Here is a 15,235-nt window from a genome sequence, read left to right on the forward strand (position 1 = left end):
CAATGGAAGAGTGACGTTTTAGAAAATAATAATACAGATAGACACTGATTGATTTCCTTGTGATAAAAGGACAACACTAATTCAAGACCTAAAATATACTGTATGCTCTTACACAAGCTAACAATTCTGAAATATTATAAGCAATTTTAAACAATATATTAAGGTCTGTGGCAGAAAAATTAAAACTGTTTGATTTTTGCAATTTTTATTTAAAAGGGAATGTATATTTATTTACATGAACACATAAGAAATCAGCTTAATTGATATTAGGGGTGTTAGTGTTTTAAAAACCCTATTGCTGTAAAATAATAATAAAATAATGAGAGCCATGTTTCCTTTCCACCATTCTTCTACTTGTGTGATTTCATCAGGAACATTGCAGGAACTAAAAATGATCAAAGTTTCTTTTTCAGTGAGTCCACACTAAGGTCCAGTAAGCCCTTAAGGTCCACACTTCCTTGTTTTTATGATTAATTATTACGTATTTGAAGGAACTATAAGGACTAATCTTCCTATGCTCATTGAGTGCAACCAAATACCTAATGAAAGAGAGAAAATACCTGCACCAGAAGAACTCCTTCTGAACCTCACCTAAGCCATTTAGATGACTGTATTCCACAAATTGACAATGATGCCAAACTCATGCTGCTTCTGGGAAGAGACATCCTTAAGGTGGCCATACACTTTACAACCATCGCAAGACCTTGGTCTTGCGATGGTTGTAAAGTAATTAAAAAAACGTACGATCTGCCCATCTTGGACAGGCAGATCGTACTTGCGATCATCGCAAGCCCGCCCGCCTGAGGTTTGGGCTTCCGATGACCTCAATGCTGAACGGGCCGTTCGGCATTTGTCTCCCGAGCATCATTCAAACCATCTGAAAATTGTACGATTTTTGGCTGGTTTTCTAGCATGCTCCTCAGACAAAAGACGTGCGACCGTACAGTAGAAACGGTTGCACGTCTTCATTCACACTGCACGTTTCTTGTACGATCGCGGGATTTCCCGCGATTCTCGTACGAGAATCATGCAGTGTATGGGCACCTTTAGATTGTACTAGGTACATCAGCAGCACAATGGTTGGAATGACTTAGCTTATGCCCATAAGACTAACCTAGGTTGGGTAATTATTGGAACCCACCGCCCATATAATCCTCAGGCTTCAGGTGAAGTACACTCCAATAAAATCATCATACGAGCAAGTCAAGACTACATTAGAGAGCTGCTTGATAATGATAGCTGTGAACCTTAACCTTTAACAGGTGACCAGGAATCTACAAACACTGAGATCTGTTATAACAATACTTATATTCTTTAGTTTATATACAGTGTAAATAGCGACTCTAAATCACTGCCTACTTCAGTAGATGTTACAGAGTTGCACATAGAGGTGCAGCTGCAGCTGCAAAAGTAAAATTGCTTCACTTGGAGAATCCCAGTGAGAACTTTAAAGACTTACATTCCTAAAACAGATTTGTGATCTGAGTTGAAATTTGGCCACAGATCCATCCATCAAGGACTGAGCTGTCACATCTGACAGTTTGATTATTACAGCAAGAAGCCTGCCAGCAAAGAAATGCCTAAGGAGCTTATCAGAGTCATGTATACCTGTCATACCGTGTTTCCCTGAAAGGTTAAGACCTACCCCGAAAGTAAGACCTACCCCGAAAGTAAGACCTAGCGCTATCTTCAAGGCATCCCTACTTTTTAAACTTCAAAAGACCTGAAAAATCCTTTGTACTTTTCTTGGAGAAATAAAACTGAATTGGATTAAACCTCTGAATTATATTAGTTAATGTTAAGCTGGAGGGTTAAGCTGTCTGTGGATTTTGTTGATTTAGTAGGTGGCCATACAGACCTAAATGGATTGAGATCTAAAAGGAGATATGTCAATGCATAAAGTGGTATTTAAAACAGGACTCTCCCAGTTGTGCTGCTGCATTGCCTCTCTTTTGCATACTTCCAATAGATGCTACAATACACTACTTTAACACACAATATGCTCCTCTGTTGCTGCCTTTATTTTTTGCTGCTGAAAAATAATGAAGAACAAACTTGTGGAATGTGGAATCCAAACAAAAATGCATTAAAGTGAACACTGCAATAAAAAATGTGCACATGGCAAATACGCTATACTGTTCCTTTATGATAGACTATAAAACATATTGATTATAATACTGAGTATAAAATATATTTAGAAAAGCAGAATATAAAAAAGAGGACAAGATGTGGTGTATACACTAATTCTCTGTATCTATACAATTTAGATTGTCCATACTGAAACTTGACAATGGTTGAGTTCAATTTCTCCCAGCAATATAATCAAATAAATAAGCAATCAATTTAAACATATTAAGTAGCTAGGAATTATTTTATTACACTTACTTGTATAGGTAATATTAAAGCCTCTACCCGTGGTTGAATGATCAGACTGAAATTCTAGACGCACTATGTGACTATTGCTTGCAATCTGAGAGGGAACTTCATTTCCTGAAAATGTGCCAAGTGCAGGTAATTCTGCAATACCTTCATCTTTTACTGCAACATAATCAAACTGGGGCTCCACATCAAAGTCATTAAAGATCAAGTGAATCCGACTTCCTGTTTCTGCTATTATTAGCCACACACAGTTCATATTGTTTCCATATTCTTCAGGATAGTTTGGTGACAGAATTATTCCAGAAGGCATTGTAAAATTAAAAAAGCATGAAACTGTAGAGAAAAACAATATAAGGGATGTTATATGACATGTATAAAGTGAATGGATAATTTTCTAACACATTAGACAATAAGTGTTTTACAGATTTGATTGATTTGATCTAAAGGACTCATTAAATGTATTTCTCACTATTACCACTATTTTCACCATTTAAAAAGAAGACTTAGGGTTTGTACCACTTTGAATTGAAAATACAAAGTCTTAAGTAGGATATACACGGTTAGAATTTGGTTTTGGAATGTCTGTTTGACCTTATAATCGTTGATGGGGTCCAACTGATGAACAATTTCAACCACAGTAACGACAAAATTTGAAGGAGCATGCTGGGACTTTTTTTGGATCAAACTAATTTCTAACAGTGAATGTGGTTTTCATTTGGATGCTCCATTCATTTCAAAACAGAATGTTACCTAAAAATGAAAATAATATACAATTTCAAATGACAACTTTCGGCAAGACTCGGCAAGCTTCTGATGTCAGTATCGAACGTGCAAAAATCAACCTGTGCATACTCTACTTTATTGTGCTGTCTTTTATGTGTATGAAAATGTGATTAATTAAATCTTATCAGTAAATTTTTAAGTGCAATTCCAGACATAGAGTATTTTTAGTTTTAAAAAAAGTGAAGCATTAGAGCCTCTGTTAGGTTTTTATTGCTGTGCTTGTCTATGTTTGGGAGATTAACTCTAGCTGTCCTGATGGTGAAAAAAAATCTGAGAAAAACTGTAAGGTTATCACCAAAACTTCTAATAGGGATTCGGACTCTAATAAAAACATGGTAGAGTTACTAAATCTTCCCCACTGTATCCACAAATAGAAAAAAGTTATGGGCACAAATACCATTTAATTTAATTTCATGCTTTGCAAAACATTGCTTCTCTGCATAGTTTCTAAATATATGGGTACAAGGATGTTGCTATATTTGCTATTACATATAGAGGCTCTGCTTCCTGCTTTGTCGTTCTGCACTAGCCACATCACAGAAAGACTGAAAATATAAATGTTAAAACATTTTCAGACCTTAATCTATGTAGACATTTAACAGAAAGGCATTATTTAATTCTTTTAAAAAATGCTAGTGTTCCAGATTGGGTTGCAAAATGTTTCATACTATGTTAATTTAGGATCTAATTCAAAGCATTTTGTTGATGATGCTGATATGAAATTATCTTACATTCATTAGCTAAACAAACATATTTTTATTTTGCTTACAATTTATTTTTTCAACCTTCTGTTCCTGGTCCTCTTTGGCACCAATAATGTAATCCCACCCAAGAGTTGCATCCTGGGAAGGTTACATAAGCAGAGCATTGCTGGGAAATCTTATCTGTTATCTCAGGGAATGGCATTTTTCTACCCTGAGATGATGTGCATGGTCACATGTCCTAGTCACATCTTCCAGAGTTCCAGGAAGTAAAGAGAGATTTAGTAATGTGCCCTTAGTTAAAATGGCCACTGTCAGAAGACTTGGGGGGAAAAAAAATTAAGGTATGCAGAATAAAAAATCCTGCAATTATCTAGAAGTACATGATTGTAGATTTTCAATACTAAGTATTTCTAAAGGCACCTTTCTTGTTATTTTGAAGATATGGGTAAAGTTTTTTTATCGGAAGTTTCTTCTTCTTTCCTAATGGTTTGGTTTTTGAATGATTGGTTTTGCACCTAGAATTTAGAAAACAGCTAACTAGAATAGTTAGCATAAAAAAGATAGTAGTAGAAAATCATTACTACAGTAAAATACAAATGCTTTGTTGCAGAGAGGCTTGTTGTTCACACTGAATTTCTTGCTGTCAACAACTAGATTTAGTAAAAACAGGTTGCCTGCATATGTACGAATACATGAACTGCAGCTTTATTAAGTGACATAACTATTTAGGCAACATCATAATTTGGGTTTAGCTATTCATTATAAATAACTCATTTTATTCTGTGAATAGATGTTGCTGTTAAAATCTTCATTGGCACTATTAAACTTTATTCACAGTGTAGAATTCAGATTTAAGTTTGACTGTAAAAAGTTTATAGAGCTAAGTGGCTGGGTTACTTATTATATTGAATACAATAATTGTCTTTATTAGCTTTTGTTTCTAAGATCATCTTATATGTTTGAAATGTAAAAGACTATATTGTGTAAATTGCAATTTGATTGTCCATAAAGTGATTATTTGTACTTACTCCTTAGACAAACATATTACATTATCTATGAACTGAATTTACAAAGCTTGGCTGTAACTGTTTAAATAGGTAATGACCGCATAATTTTATTTATTTATTTTCCTTCTTTCTCTCTGGCAATCTTTACGGCAACTTCAGAAAAGTTATTTTTGATGGTCTTGCATGTTAAAAAAAATAATTACAAATATGGTTACATTTCATAATCTCTTTTCATTGTGTGACAACTAGGGATGCACCGATACCAAGTACATGTACCGATACTTTTCGGGCTCCAAGACTAGACTAGAGAAAAATTCAAAAGTTAGGAGGCAGCTGTCATTTGTAAGGAACACACGGAGCTCCTGGGATTCATACATCTCTGTTTTAATGTATGATTTTGTTTTTATAAATATAAATAAAGGGATGCACCAATACCAGTTTTGCGAGTGCGAGTACTGGTACTTGCCCAAGTACTTACAAGTACTGATACATTTTTGTTTATTGTCATGTGACAGTTTTTCTAAAACAATACAGACTAAGGATTTCTGGACAGTGGTGGAGCACCAGAGCCAGGTCCCAGCTGCAACTGCTGCAACCCTGGTAGTTCTCGTGAAAATGCCAAGTATCAGCATTGGTACTCGAAAAGTATTGGTGCATCCCTAGTGACAACTAATTACTCTTGTTATAAAATGAGCTATGACACACGGACTAACAGAATTGCTTGAAAAGGAGAACATTTTGATTGAAGTGACACTGAGTGGCATAATTTAGGTTCAAGTTGTCTGTGCTAAAAGACTAAGGGGATTATTCACCATCTAGCCAAAGGATACAGCCATAGCTTCAGCTGATCCTTCGGCTCTCTTCGGCCGCCTCTGCCCTTCGGTTCAGGTGGACCGATGGGGTGCTGTACAGGCTATTTACAATAGCCCATACAGCAGCAGAAGGCAGCCGAGCCGCTCAGCCGAGCTGAAGGCATATGCTTCGGCTCGACTGAGCCAAAGTGACAGCCGAAGAGTGGAAAAAGGTTGCCGAAGCCGACCTTTCTCCCCGCAAATCACAGCTGGGCTTAGGACTGGCTCCGCCAGTTGTAATGACAGATCAGCATCCCCAAATGACCTGGGCACAATGATCTGTCATTAAGCAAAAAAACTGGGCGGGGCCTGCCATTATGTCACAGCTAGCTCCGCCCAGTTGTTATTAATTGGCCAGGACCTGCTAGGTGCCAGCCAATGAGAAACAGTTGGACAGAGCTTGCTGTCACTGCTAGCTCCACCCAATTGTTTTTATTTAGCTGGCATCGTTGCCAGCTTTAAAAAAAAATATTTTTAAATTTAGTTCTTCTTTAAACTATTTTAATTTTTCTATTTTCTTTCATATTTGAAATACTTTTTCTATTTTTTTAAATTAATTTCACTCTTTATTTATTCTGCTCAGTACCTCCAAGCTACCGAGTAGAATAGCCAAGCCAAATTCACTTACTGCTGTTCGGCCCCTATGAGATAATGGGCGACTGGTAGCGAGTGAGCTGGCGGAGCTTCAGATGCCGATCCAGATGTTGGATGTTGCACTTCAGCTCAGCGAAACATGGAGAGCATTGACTGAAGGCAGCTGATCTACGGCTGATTTTAGCCGATGTTAAGTTGTTTTCCTTGTTTTCCATCATACCTGAAGCACATTAAGTGATTGAACAGAATACTGCTATGGCCTTCTACATGAGTCTCAGAACAGGGGTCAGAACACACATTAGACTATTCACCCAGCATAATCCTTTGTATCAGGATTGTTATTGAAAGGCAAAACTTTGCATTGTCTAATGACAAACTACATTGTGATTGTTGAAATAGAGGATCAACCTATCGGACTGTTTTGAGCTCTGATACACATTCATCACTAGTGACGTGCAGGACCATGTTTGCCCAACCCTGCTCAAAACTGTCACCAAAACACACCCCAGCCCAATCAGTTATGGAGGGGCATTCCCCATCCTTTTGTTGTGTGTAGCTGTGGGGTGGGTATATAGCAGCTGCAATTGATTAGGCCAGGAGGGGGAGTGTTAGTGATAGATTTTTTTGGCATGATTCTATTATCTATAAAATCTTTAATGGATTATTTGTTTTTGAGCTATTTTAATGGCAAATATCAGATATTAACAGATTCTGCAGTTTATTTTATTATTTTGTTAAGCAGGCTCCTAGAGCCTGTATATAAATGAATTGTATACTTCTAAATAAATCTTTCCACTTGCTAGGAAGAAATGGGACATCCTTTGCCTAATGCTTGAAATTGTGCTCTCTTCAGCCTGGCTAGCTGTTAAATATCCCACTGTCTGACTACCAAGCAAGAATTGGAGACTTAGGGCTTATGAACACAGTGTTCTAAGCTGCACCTGGGGATTCCAGTGGCAAGAACCTGCAGATTCTTGTGGCAGGCAGTGTGTATGTACAGATGTGGCCACTGTGCCTATTCAGGTAAATTAAGTCTGATAGCGGTCACATCTGTTCGTGGCTGTCCATATGTTATCATACATGGAACAGTTACCTGCAGATAAGGAGTGATGCTTGTCCCTGGACGCAGAGAGAGAGAGAGAGAGTTCCTATGGACAGTCATGGACCATTGTTGTCAATAAAAACCTGTCATTTGCTTGAATGGGCACAGAAGCCAAATTTGCATAGACAAACCTGGGCTTTATTAACAGCACTTAGTGCTGAAATGTTGTTTGTAGTCAACCAATCAAACTGCGCAGTTATGTTTATCTTCAATTAAATAATATTTTAGTTAAAGGACCATAATTTTATTATTGTTCTGTTGATGCCTTAACTGGATTGAGATAATGTGGTTGATATACTAAAGGCAATAATTTGAAATAAAATATTCACTTTGCAAGGGAATTTTTCTTTAGCTTACTGAATGAGGTGAAACTTTGCTGCATGTGATTAGGTATTCTTTGCAAAGTGAATTTTTACAACATTTACTAAGCTAAGGAAAAAGCAAATTGAAAGGCCTATTTACCTTAAAAAAAATCAACCCCAAAATATCTAGTAGGTTTTTGCTCTTTGCACTATAAAAATCTTATTCTGACAAGCTAACATATTTTTAAACTGTTGTAGTCACTATGACCCAAACTAGAAAAGTAACTGTAACAATGATAAATTATTAATGCAAGAGCTTTGTTTTGTAAATGATCCAGGAGATGCACAGCTAAACAGAATAATCCTTAGTAATCATGTTAAACATATGCATATTTAATGGGGCTGATTCACTTAGTCTAATAAGATATGTTTCCTTCATGCATCGAATCATGGAAAAAGAACATGTTTTTTTTCCTCACACATGATTGTGTATTAATCAGGAACAAAGCTTTATTGCAATCTCAGTGATTTAACATCATATATCAATAGGTATAACACACTATCCCAGTTATAGTCACCACATCAAATAATTAATTCCTTTTCAAATATTGATTTTCAATATTATTTATCCTTTTAGATGCTTCAACCAAACACATAGGCATAATACTCTCCAAGTAAAATGCTCAACTGTGTTATTGTTTTTATATACACCTAAAACACTTACAAACACAACTTGGCTTATTTCCTGACCACTGATTATTTTGTTGACATGTGATTGTTTTTTCTCCAACAAGTTCAAAAGCTGCTTGACATTCAAATGTCAATATGTCTCCATGGAGGAAGCTGTTTCCACTCCTTTTCCCATATACTGGAATTCCTGGGTCACCACACCCACCCTTGTCAATTTCTAAAAAAAAAGAAAAAAGGTAGAAAATGAAAATAAATAATATATGACATAGGAATACTATAAAATGGTCAATGTGTCTTGGAAAATAAGTAGCTTGTTTCTGAAAATAGTGCAGAAAAAAGTGACTTATGTAAGATTAATAAGTGCACACTGAAATTGTACAAGACTTGACGTGTTCTAGCATTTCTGAACATGACATAGTTTAATATTTTCTATACCAAAGAGTCCTAGAATCTTGATCTAAGCAGCTAGATGTAAAATTATGGCTATTTCCTTCTCTTGCAATCCAGCTTTCAGGATAGTGGTGGTACTCAAAGCATGTACCAATTGACTCTTATTAAAACCAAACAAATAATCTACATTCTTTTTCCTGCAAATCAGTTATTTTTCTATAATTACATCTAGCAGCATCAACCTCCTGAAAGAATACCAGGCTGGAAGTTCCACTTACAGATTTGTATCCTTTTAGCAAGTGATTCCCTACTCATGCTGGTACTCCCTACTATACATTGCAGCATTAAGTCACGAAGAGGAAGAACCCTTCTCAAAGCACTGGTTGTAATTTTCTGCACACACAATATTTGTGCAAATGTTTATCCAATTACCATATTTAGGAAAAATTTAACTATAATGAATTTTAGCACACATGAACAGAATATAATACCCATTTTTGGTAAAATATAAAAGATAGGGTTGAATCAGGTAAATAGATATCATACATATCAAGCCTATATCAAAGCCATAATTAAAAAACTACAGTATCCACAATTTCCCATAGACAAAACTTTAAAAGCATTTGCTGCTCATCAATTTAGAGTCAACTGTAAGTGATGGCACCAAAAGTATTGCTCTCACTCTGATGTCCACTGGAAATGTGCTCATCTCCCTCCAATCCAGCCATGAACACCTGCTATGTTGGTCCCGGGTCTGCACAGGTACAGTGGAGTTTGGGTTAGCCGGCAGCAGAGGTGGGCACACTCTGAAGCTGCACATAAGTAATGGGACAACTCTACAGCTGCCTGAAAACTTGTATATTGAAGCCCTTTAGCAAGAACGGTACCAAGATAATGGTTGTAAAACACAATCTTGGTATAACCACTCAATGACCTTTCCATTTATATATGTATTGTAGTCCTTAAGTGATTAAACAGGCTCCAATAACATCAAGGTAAGGCCTACAAAACAATAACTGAAGATATTTCATATCCAAATTGGCCTGTATGATGCCAGGTGCAGCTTTCAAAAGTGCATAAAACAAAGATTACTTTTTTGCTAGACTAAGTTCCCACGTAATATAATAGAATCCAAAATCATGCAGAAACCTGGGGCATCATCTACCAATCTTAGCTGGTAAAAACTGTCTGCTTAGGTATGGTATATTTTTAAGCATCCTCCGCCTTGATTTCAATATATGAGCTTTGACCAGTGTAGTAATATATCATATTGATCATATGATATAATTGATTTTGTTTTCACTTTTTTTACTTTATATAGGGCTAGCACTTTACCTGGAGAACTGAGCACAGGAAATTGAACAATTTATATTAGTTCTTGTCTCTGAAAATATTGCAACAAACATGCACACAAGGTGTAGCCAATGTGTGTTATCCTTGGTGGGAATAGAACAGAGGACCCTAGAACTACAATGCAAGTGCATATATTTTTGAGCAATGTTGGTTTACTGTGTGGTTCATTTGTCATTGTTTCAATTTTGCCAGTGATGCACTTTATTCACTCGTGCATCTCACCCCTCATGGCACTAAAACTTAACTTTTTTTAAGATTCTGTAAAATACTATATATATTTTCCCAATTTGATCTGCACCATTTGTGTATCCTGCTAGGAATGAACATTCTCCCTATAATTTTCCACTATTAGAGGGAGCTACTCTACATTTCTGTGTGAAATTAGCATAACACTACATACAGTACATTGTAAATACTATCTATGTCTATGTTCTCTTGTAATGCCTTGTTCTGCTACATCTATTTACATTTCTCAACACATATAAGCAGTGCTATATATTACTTTAATCTACTCTTGATCTGACTAATATTTCTTCCACTTTTCATAATCCGTACTTTCTGTACAATATCCAATCTGTCTACTTCATAATGCCTCCTATTATAGCTGCTCCTGCCTTAAGGACTATTCAGTTATTCTTGTTCTGACACTATAAAAACTCCTACTTTTTCATCATTCTAAATGAGACCACCACTTCCCAGATAAATCAAACAAAGAAGTGCTCTCAAATCAAACAAAAACTCTACATGATTTGGCACAAAGTGCCTTCTAAGGGGTGCAATCTGATTGTTAGTGCTAAATAGTGCAGAGTGGTTACAAATCATACGCTGTTCTATTGTACATTGTTCTTTTGTCATTATTAATATGTAATTAAATGTCACCAAACATTATTAACACATTGTGTAAAAGTAAACCAGTACAATATCTCTCATTGACAAGTTTTTTTTAATAACCATCAACCCAAAACACAGTTTCTGACCCAGTATTAATTGGTAGAGACAGTATATGTCATTCTTGTCAGTATAAAAAGTACATACTTCTATAATGTAGGTATATACTGGATAACAGATATAATAATGTGAGGCAGAATCATGCAACAAAACACAATTGTTTAGATATTTTTAAATTCCTATCAAATATTAGTGCAACTTAAGCTCTATACAATACTACAATCATATATATTGCTCTTTGCCATTTCAGGTCTGTTTCGGTGAAGAATTTCTCAGACAAGCCAATTCCTAGATATGCACTATAATAATAACAAATCCATGTCCACAGAACCCTTCAAAAGAATTTTATATTGCCTGACTACATTTTTAAATACATTCAATCCACAGGTCATGCCTAAACACACAGATGAGACTGTAATTTGGGACACTGATAACCCATCCATATATAGAGCAATAAAAAATGGGATGAACTTGTTGACAGCCTTAAAGTAGGGATGCTTTAACAGCTTCAAAAACACTTGCATGAGTTCCTCAGTTCACAGAATATACAGTGTTATAGGAATTGCTACAAAATGCCTTACACACTTACACACACTACATAGGTTGAACCTATTGGACCTGTGTCTATATTCAACCTCACCTATATGTAACTATGAATTCCTTTTATTGTATTTTTTCACATGCTAATTAAGAACAAATTAGGAATCCATACAAGCTGATCCAAAGGCCTATACTGAGTCAGTGGTACCAAGTCAAAATTATGCCAGGAGGATGATCAAGAAGAAAGTACAACAGGACAAGACTGCAATGTGGACTTTGATAATGGGAGGTTGTGAATTAGAATGCTTGATTTTTTTTCCTATTATTGACATATTACATAGAGAGCAAGTGACGGACTATACATTACTATACATTAGGAAAGCTTAACATTATAATGGAGATTAAATAAACCATTATTATATGTGTGGCCTAGTTTCACTGGCCACAATGGGTGACTATTATCATATGAGGTTTATGTAAAATCCCCATAGACCTATAATTTTTATAGTTACATTTATTTTATTTAAATTGATTATATTGGATTACTAAGAATATGCTTCCTTATCTCATCTCTTTGATTGCTTCTGGGGATTTATGAACATAATTATTGGTATGCTAGGTTGCATCCTATTAATTACAGATGATACAGTATTCTATTTAAAGGACAACAGGTCCCACAGACAAGCTGGTGCCAGATTTAATTATCTAGACAATGGTGCCAGATTTACTTACCTAGACATGGGCGCAAATCTCATTTGTCTTCAGCTACCAGTTTTAAAACCCTTGATTAGATAAGCAATAAGGTTGCCCAGACTTTTAATGGTATAACCTAGGACAAGCCTTAGAAACAACTGTGCATTTTTTAATGTACCCTCCAGGATTCTGGTTGGTTAATTCATTAAAAACTTGCATTTAAAGGGGCTAGGTTTTGGTAACCAAGGACATATGAAAACAATACAATCTCCAGAGTACTATTCTTATTTGAAAAGATTAGTAACACAGGCCCACAAATCCATGCTATTCCATGTAAGCCTATGAAAGCCAGTCCTATATTAGTTCGGACTCTGGAGGAACAATTAGTCTGTTGAACACCAGAATGAGGACCCCTGGTGCAATTTAACTGGTAATTATAAAGATACATTACAATATTTATGTATGTTTGTTATATGTCTTGTCTATCCTACTGTTTGTGTAAATAATAACATATTTTTGCAGGCTTAAAAAAATTATTTCTATATAAGTAGATTGATGGAGAGGCATCATTTTAAAATCTGAATATTTTACGGCAATGCTATTGTGCATATTGGCTGCTTTTTTTTTTTTAAAAGGGGTGAACTGACCCTTTAACATCTGATTTAGTTTCATATATGACTATTCACTGTCTCTCTATAAATTACAACAATTCTATATAGCTGGTAATAACAGCAGTAGAAATTCAAGTACCAGGCAAATGTTAAAATCACTGCAAGCTAGAATGGCATTTGACATTTCAAAAAGCCCCTGGAGATGTCAAAAAGAGAAGTCAGACTTACAAGGCTGACCTCTGGAGTTCAGATCAAACACATTCTCTCATTTTTCTCATACAGACATCATTGTGTAATGTGCAGTGTGAAGTATATTTAAATAATACTAGCTCCACATCTCAGTCAAAAATTTTTGAACCTAAGGATTTGTTTCCTCTGAATGTACATTGTCCACAAATGCTCAGAAATAACACAGAATAGGATAGCAATCAGTTCAGCATTTTCTTCTGCCACAAACTGATCCCTGTTTTGGTACTTGGAGAAAAATCTACTTCACGCAGCTTTTAATGCATTTTCTGTGCATTGCAGCGATTTCTGTCCACACTGGTAAATCAAGGAAAATGGTATAAAAACATATTGAGAAAAGATTTCTATATTTAGAAAACTATTTTTATATTTGTCACAAAGAAACTTTAATAGGGTTTGTCAGCAGGCCAACATTAAATGTACTATTTTATGTGTTCAATGCTGTAATTTCTGAAGAAAACAACAGAAAAAATCCAAAAGAAGATGGAATATGCCTTTTTTTCTTATTAGAGCAGAGCAAACAGCAAATTTTCAATGACATTTGTTTCTTTGGCTTAAAATGCATATACATTAAGGCAATGTCACATAGTAACCATTAAGAATTTATCTTTGAGAAATCTAAATTAAATATATTTTGTCATCAAAACCAAGAAATAAATTGAGTATTAAGGGCAGCCACCAATAATTGCCTGCAAATAGGTATGTGCACAGGCTGTGCCAAGTGTGCCTGGGCACACCCTAATCACTTTGAGCAACAACACCGAAAACCGCAACAGTGGGTGTCGTGTTTTTAGTCACTGAGCCAGTGGCGAGATCACAAAGATCTCTTTGTGGCCAGCTCAGCAATACAGAATGCAGCAGCAATTGTCACTTACCTTCCTCACAACTGCCACAGCCCTCGGTGCCTGGTAAGCTATGAGGGAGAATATCTGTGGCTTCCCATCCAACCAGGAAGCCGGGTAAGTGGTAACATGACCACCTGCCAGGCTCCCTCCTTCATTACTGCACCCCTGTTGGAAGAAGTAAGGTGCAGTTGAAGAGTTGGGAATCCAGGATGCCTCAGGTCTGTGTATGTATGCACGTGTGTGTTTGTAATTTTGTGTGCACACCCTAATGCAATAGGCTGCACAGGCCTATGTGCTTGCACATTCTTGCACCAGCCTCCCAAACCTTCCTGTCACAGCTAAATTCCTCGCCATTTTAACAGACAAAGATCTGACATATCTAGGTTATGTTGGAGCTCACTACAAAGCCCAGCCACCAAACATTCCTATTGGCCCGTCACTATGATGAACTACCAACTATCAGTGTGCAGAAGTGGGCAACTTTCAGCACAATCAGAAAAGCCCAGGATTAGGCTGTGGCAGTGAGATTAAGGAGGCTACTGCAGAAATGGGCGAACACCTGCAGGTTTTTTTTGGGTATTGATGAAAGGCTCTCTTTTAGTGGTAATAAATATGATTATTAGCTATAGGATACTGTACTCTGCTTTATTGAAAGAGCCCAATAGAGATGGCACATTCTATCTTTGCCAGTAGTTATACTGCAGCGCTCTATTACCAGGAGCAGTGTGTTTTACCTAAATCTTTAGTTTGACTGCAGCTCTCCTTCAAAATTTTACCCTCATCAGCCTTTTAAACAGCACATTCATCAACACTAGAGATCTAGTAGGTCAGGGGTCGGCAACCACCGGCACGCGTGCCCGGCTTGGCACGCAAGGCCACATCGGCTGGCACGCAAACTCATTTTTTTGCATTTGAGAGCTTGCTCGAGCCGGCTGTCAGATTGAAGTCCCACCCACCTCCCTGACGTGACCAGTTGACGTTCGTGCGCGGAGCCACACTGAGGAGGCCCTCGACGGTCTGCTCAAGGTCCTGCCTGGCGGATTCTTTACCTGCAGCACGCAGGACCGAAGGAGGAGAATCGCTCACCGGCCTGCCGGACTGAAAGGATCTTCTGTTCCCCGCCTGATTTTGTCACCATACTGCCCATCATTAGTCAGAGCACAGTGCACAGAGCAGTGGCGGATCCAGGGGGGGGGG

General features: G+C 36.8%; 1 protein-coding gene across 1 annotated transcript in view; it reads right to left on the reverse strand.

Moving 5' to 3' along the window:
• The window catches only part of CSMD1 (CUB and Sushi multiple domains 1), an 880,549-nt gene that overhangs the window by 327,419 nt on the left and 537,895 nt on the right, over positions 1-15,235 (reverse strand). Inside the window, exons 12-13 of the mRNA XM_018562582.1 lie at positions 8,447-8,629; positions 2,386-2,712 (exon numbers count right to left, since the gene is read on the reverse strand). Of these exons, the coding sequence (XP_018418084.1) occupies positions 2,386-2,712; positions 8,447-8,629 (510 nt within the window). The remainder of the gene's footprint in view (positions 1-2,385; positions 2,713-8,446; positions 8,630-15,235) is intronic.

The sequence above is a fragment of the Nanorana parkeri genome, unplaced genomic scaffold, assembly GCF_000935625.1.
Source record: "Nanorana parkeri isolate BGI_ZX_2015 unplaced genomic scaffold, ASM93562v1 scaffold586, whole genome shotgun sequence".
Classification (NCBI taxonomy): Eukaryota; Metazoa; Chordata; class Amphibia; order Anura; family Dicroglossidae; genus Nanorana; species Nanorana parkeri.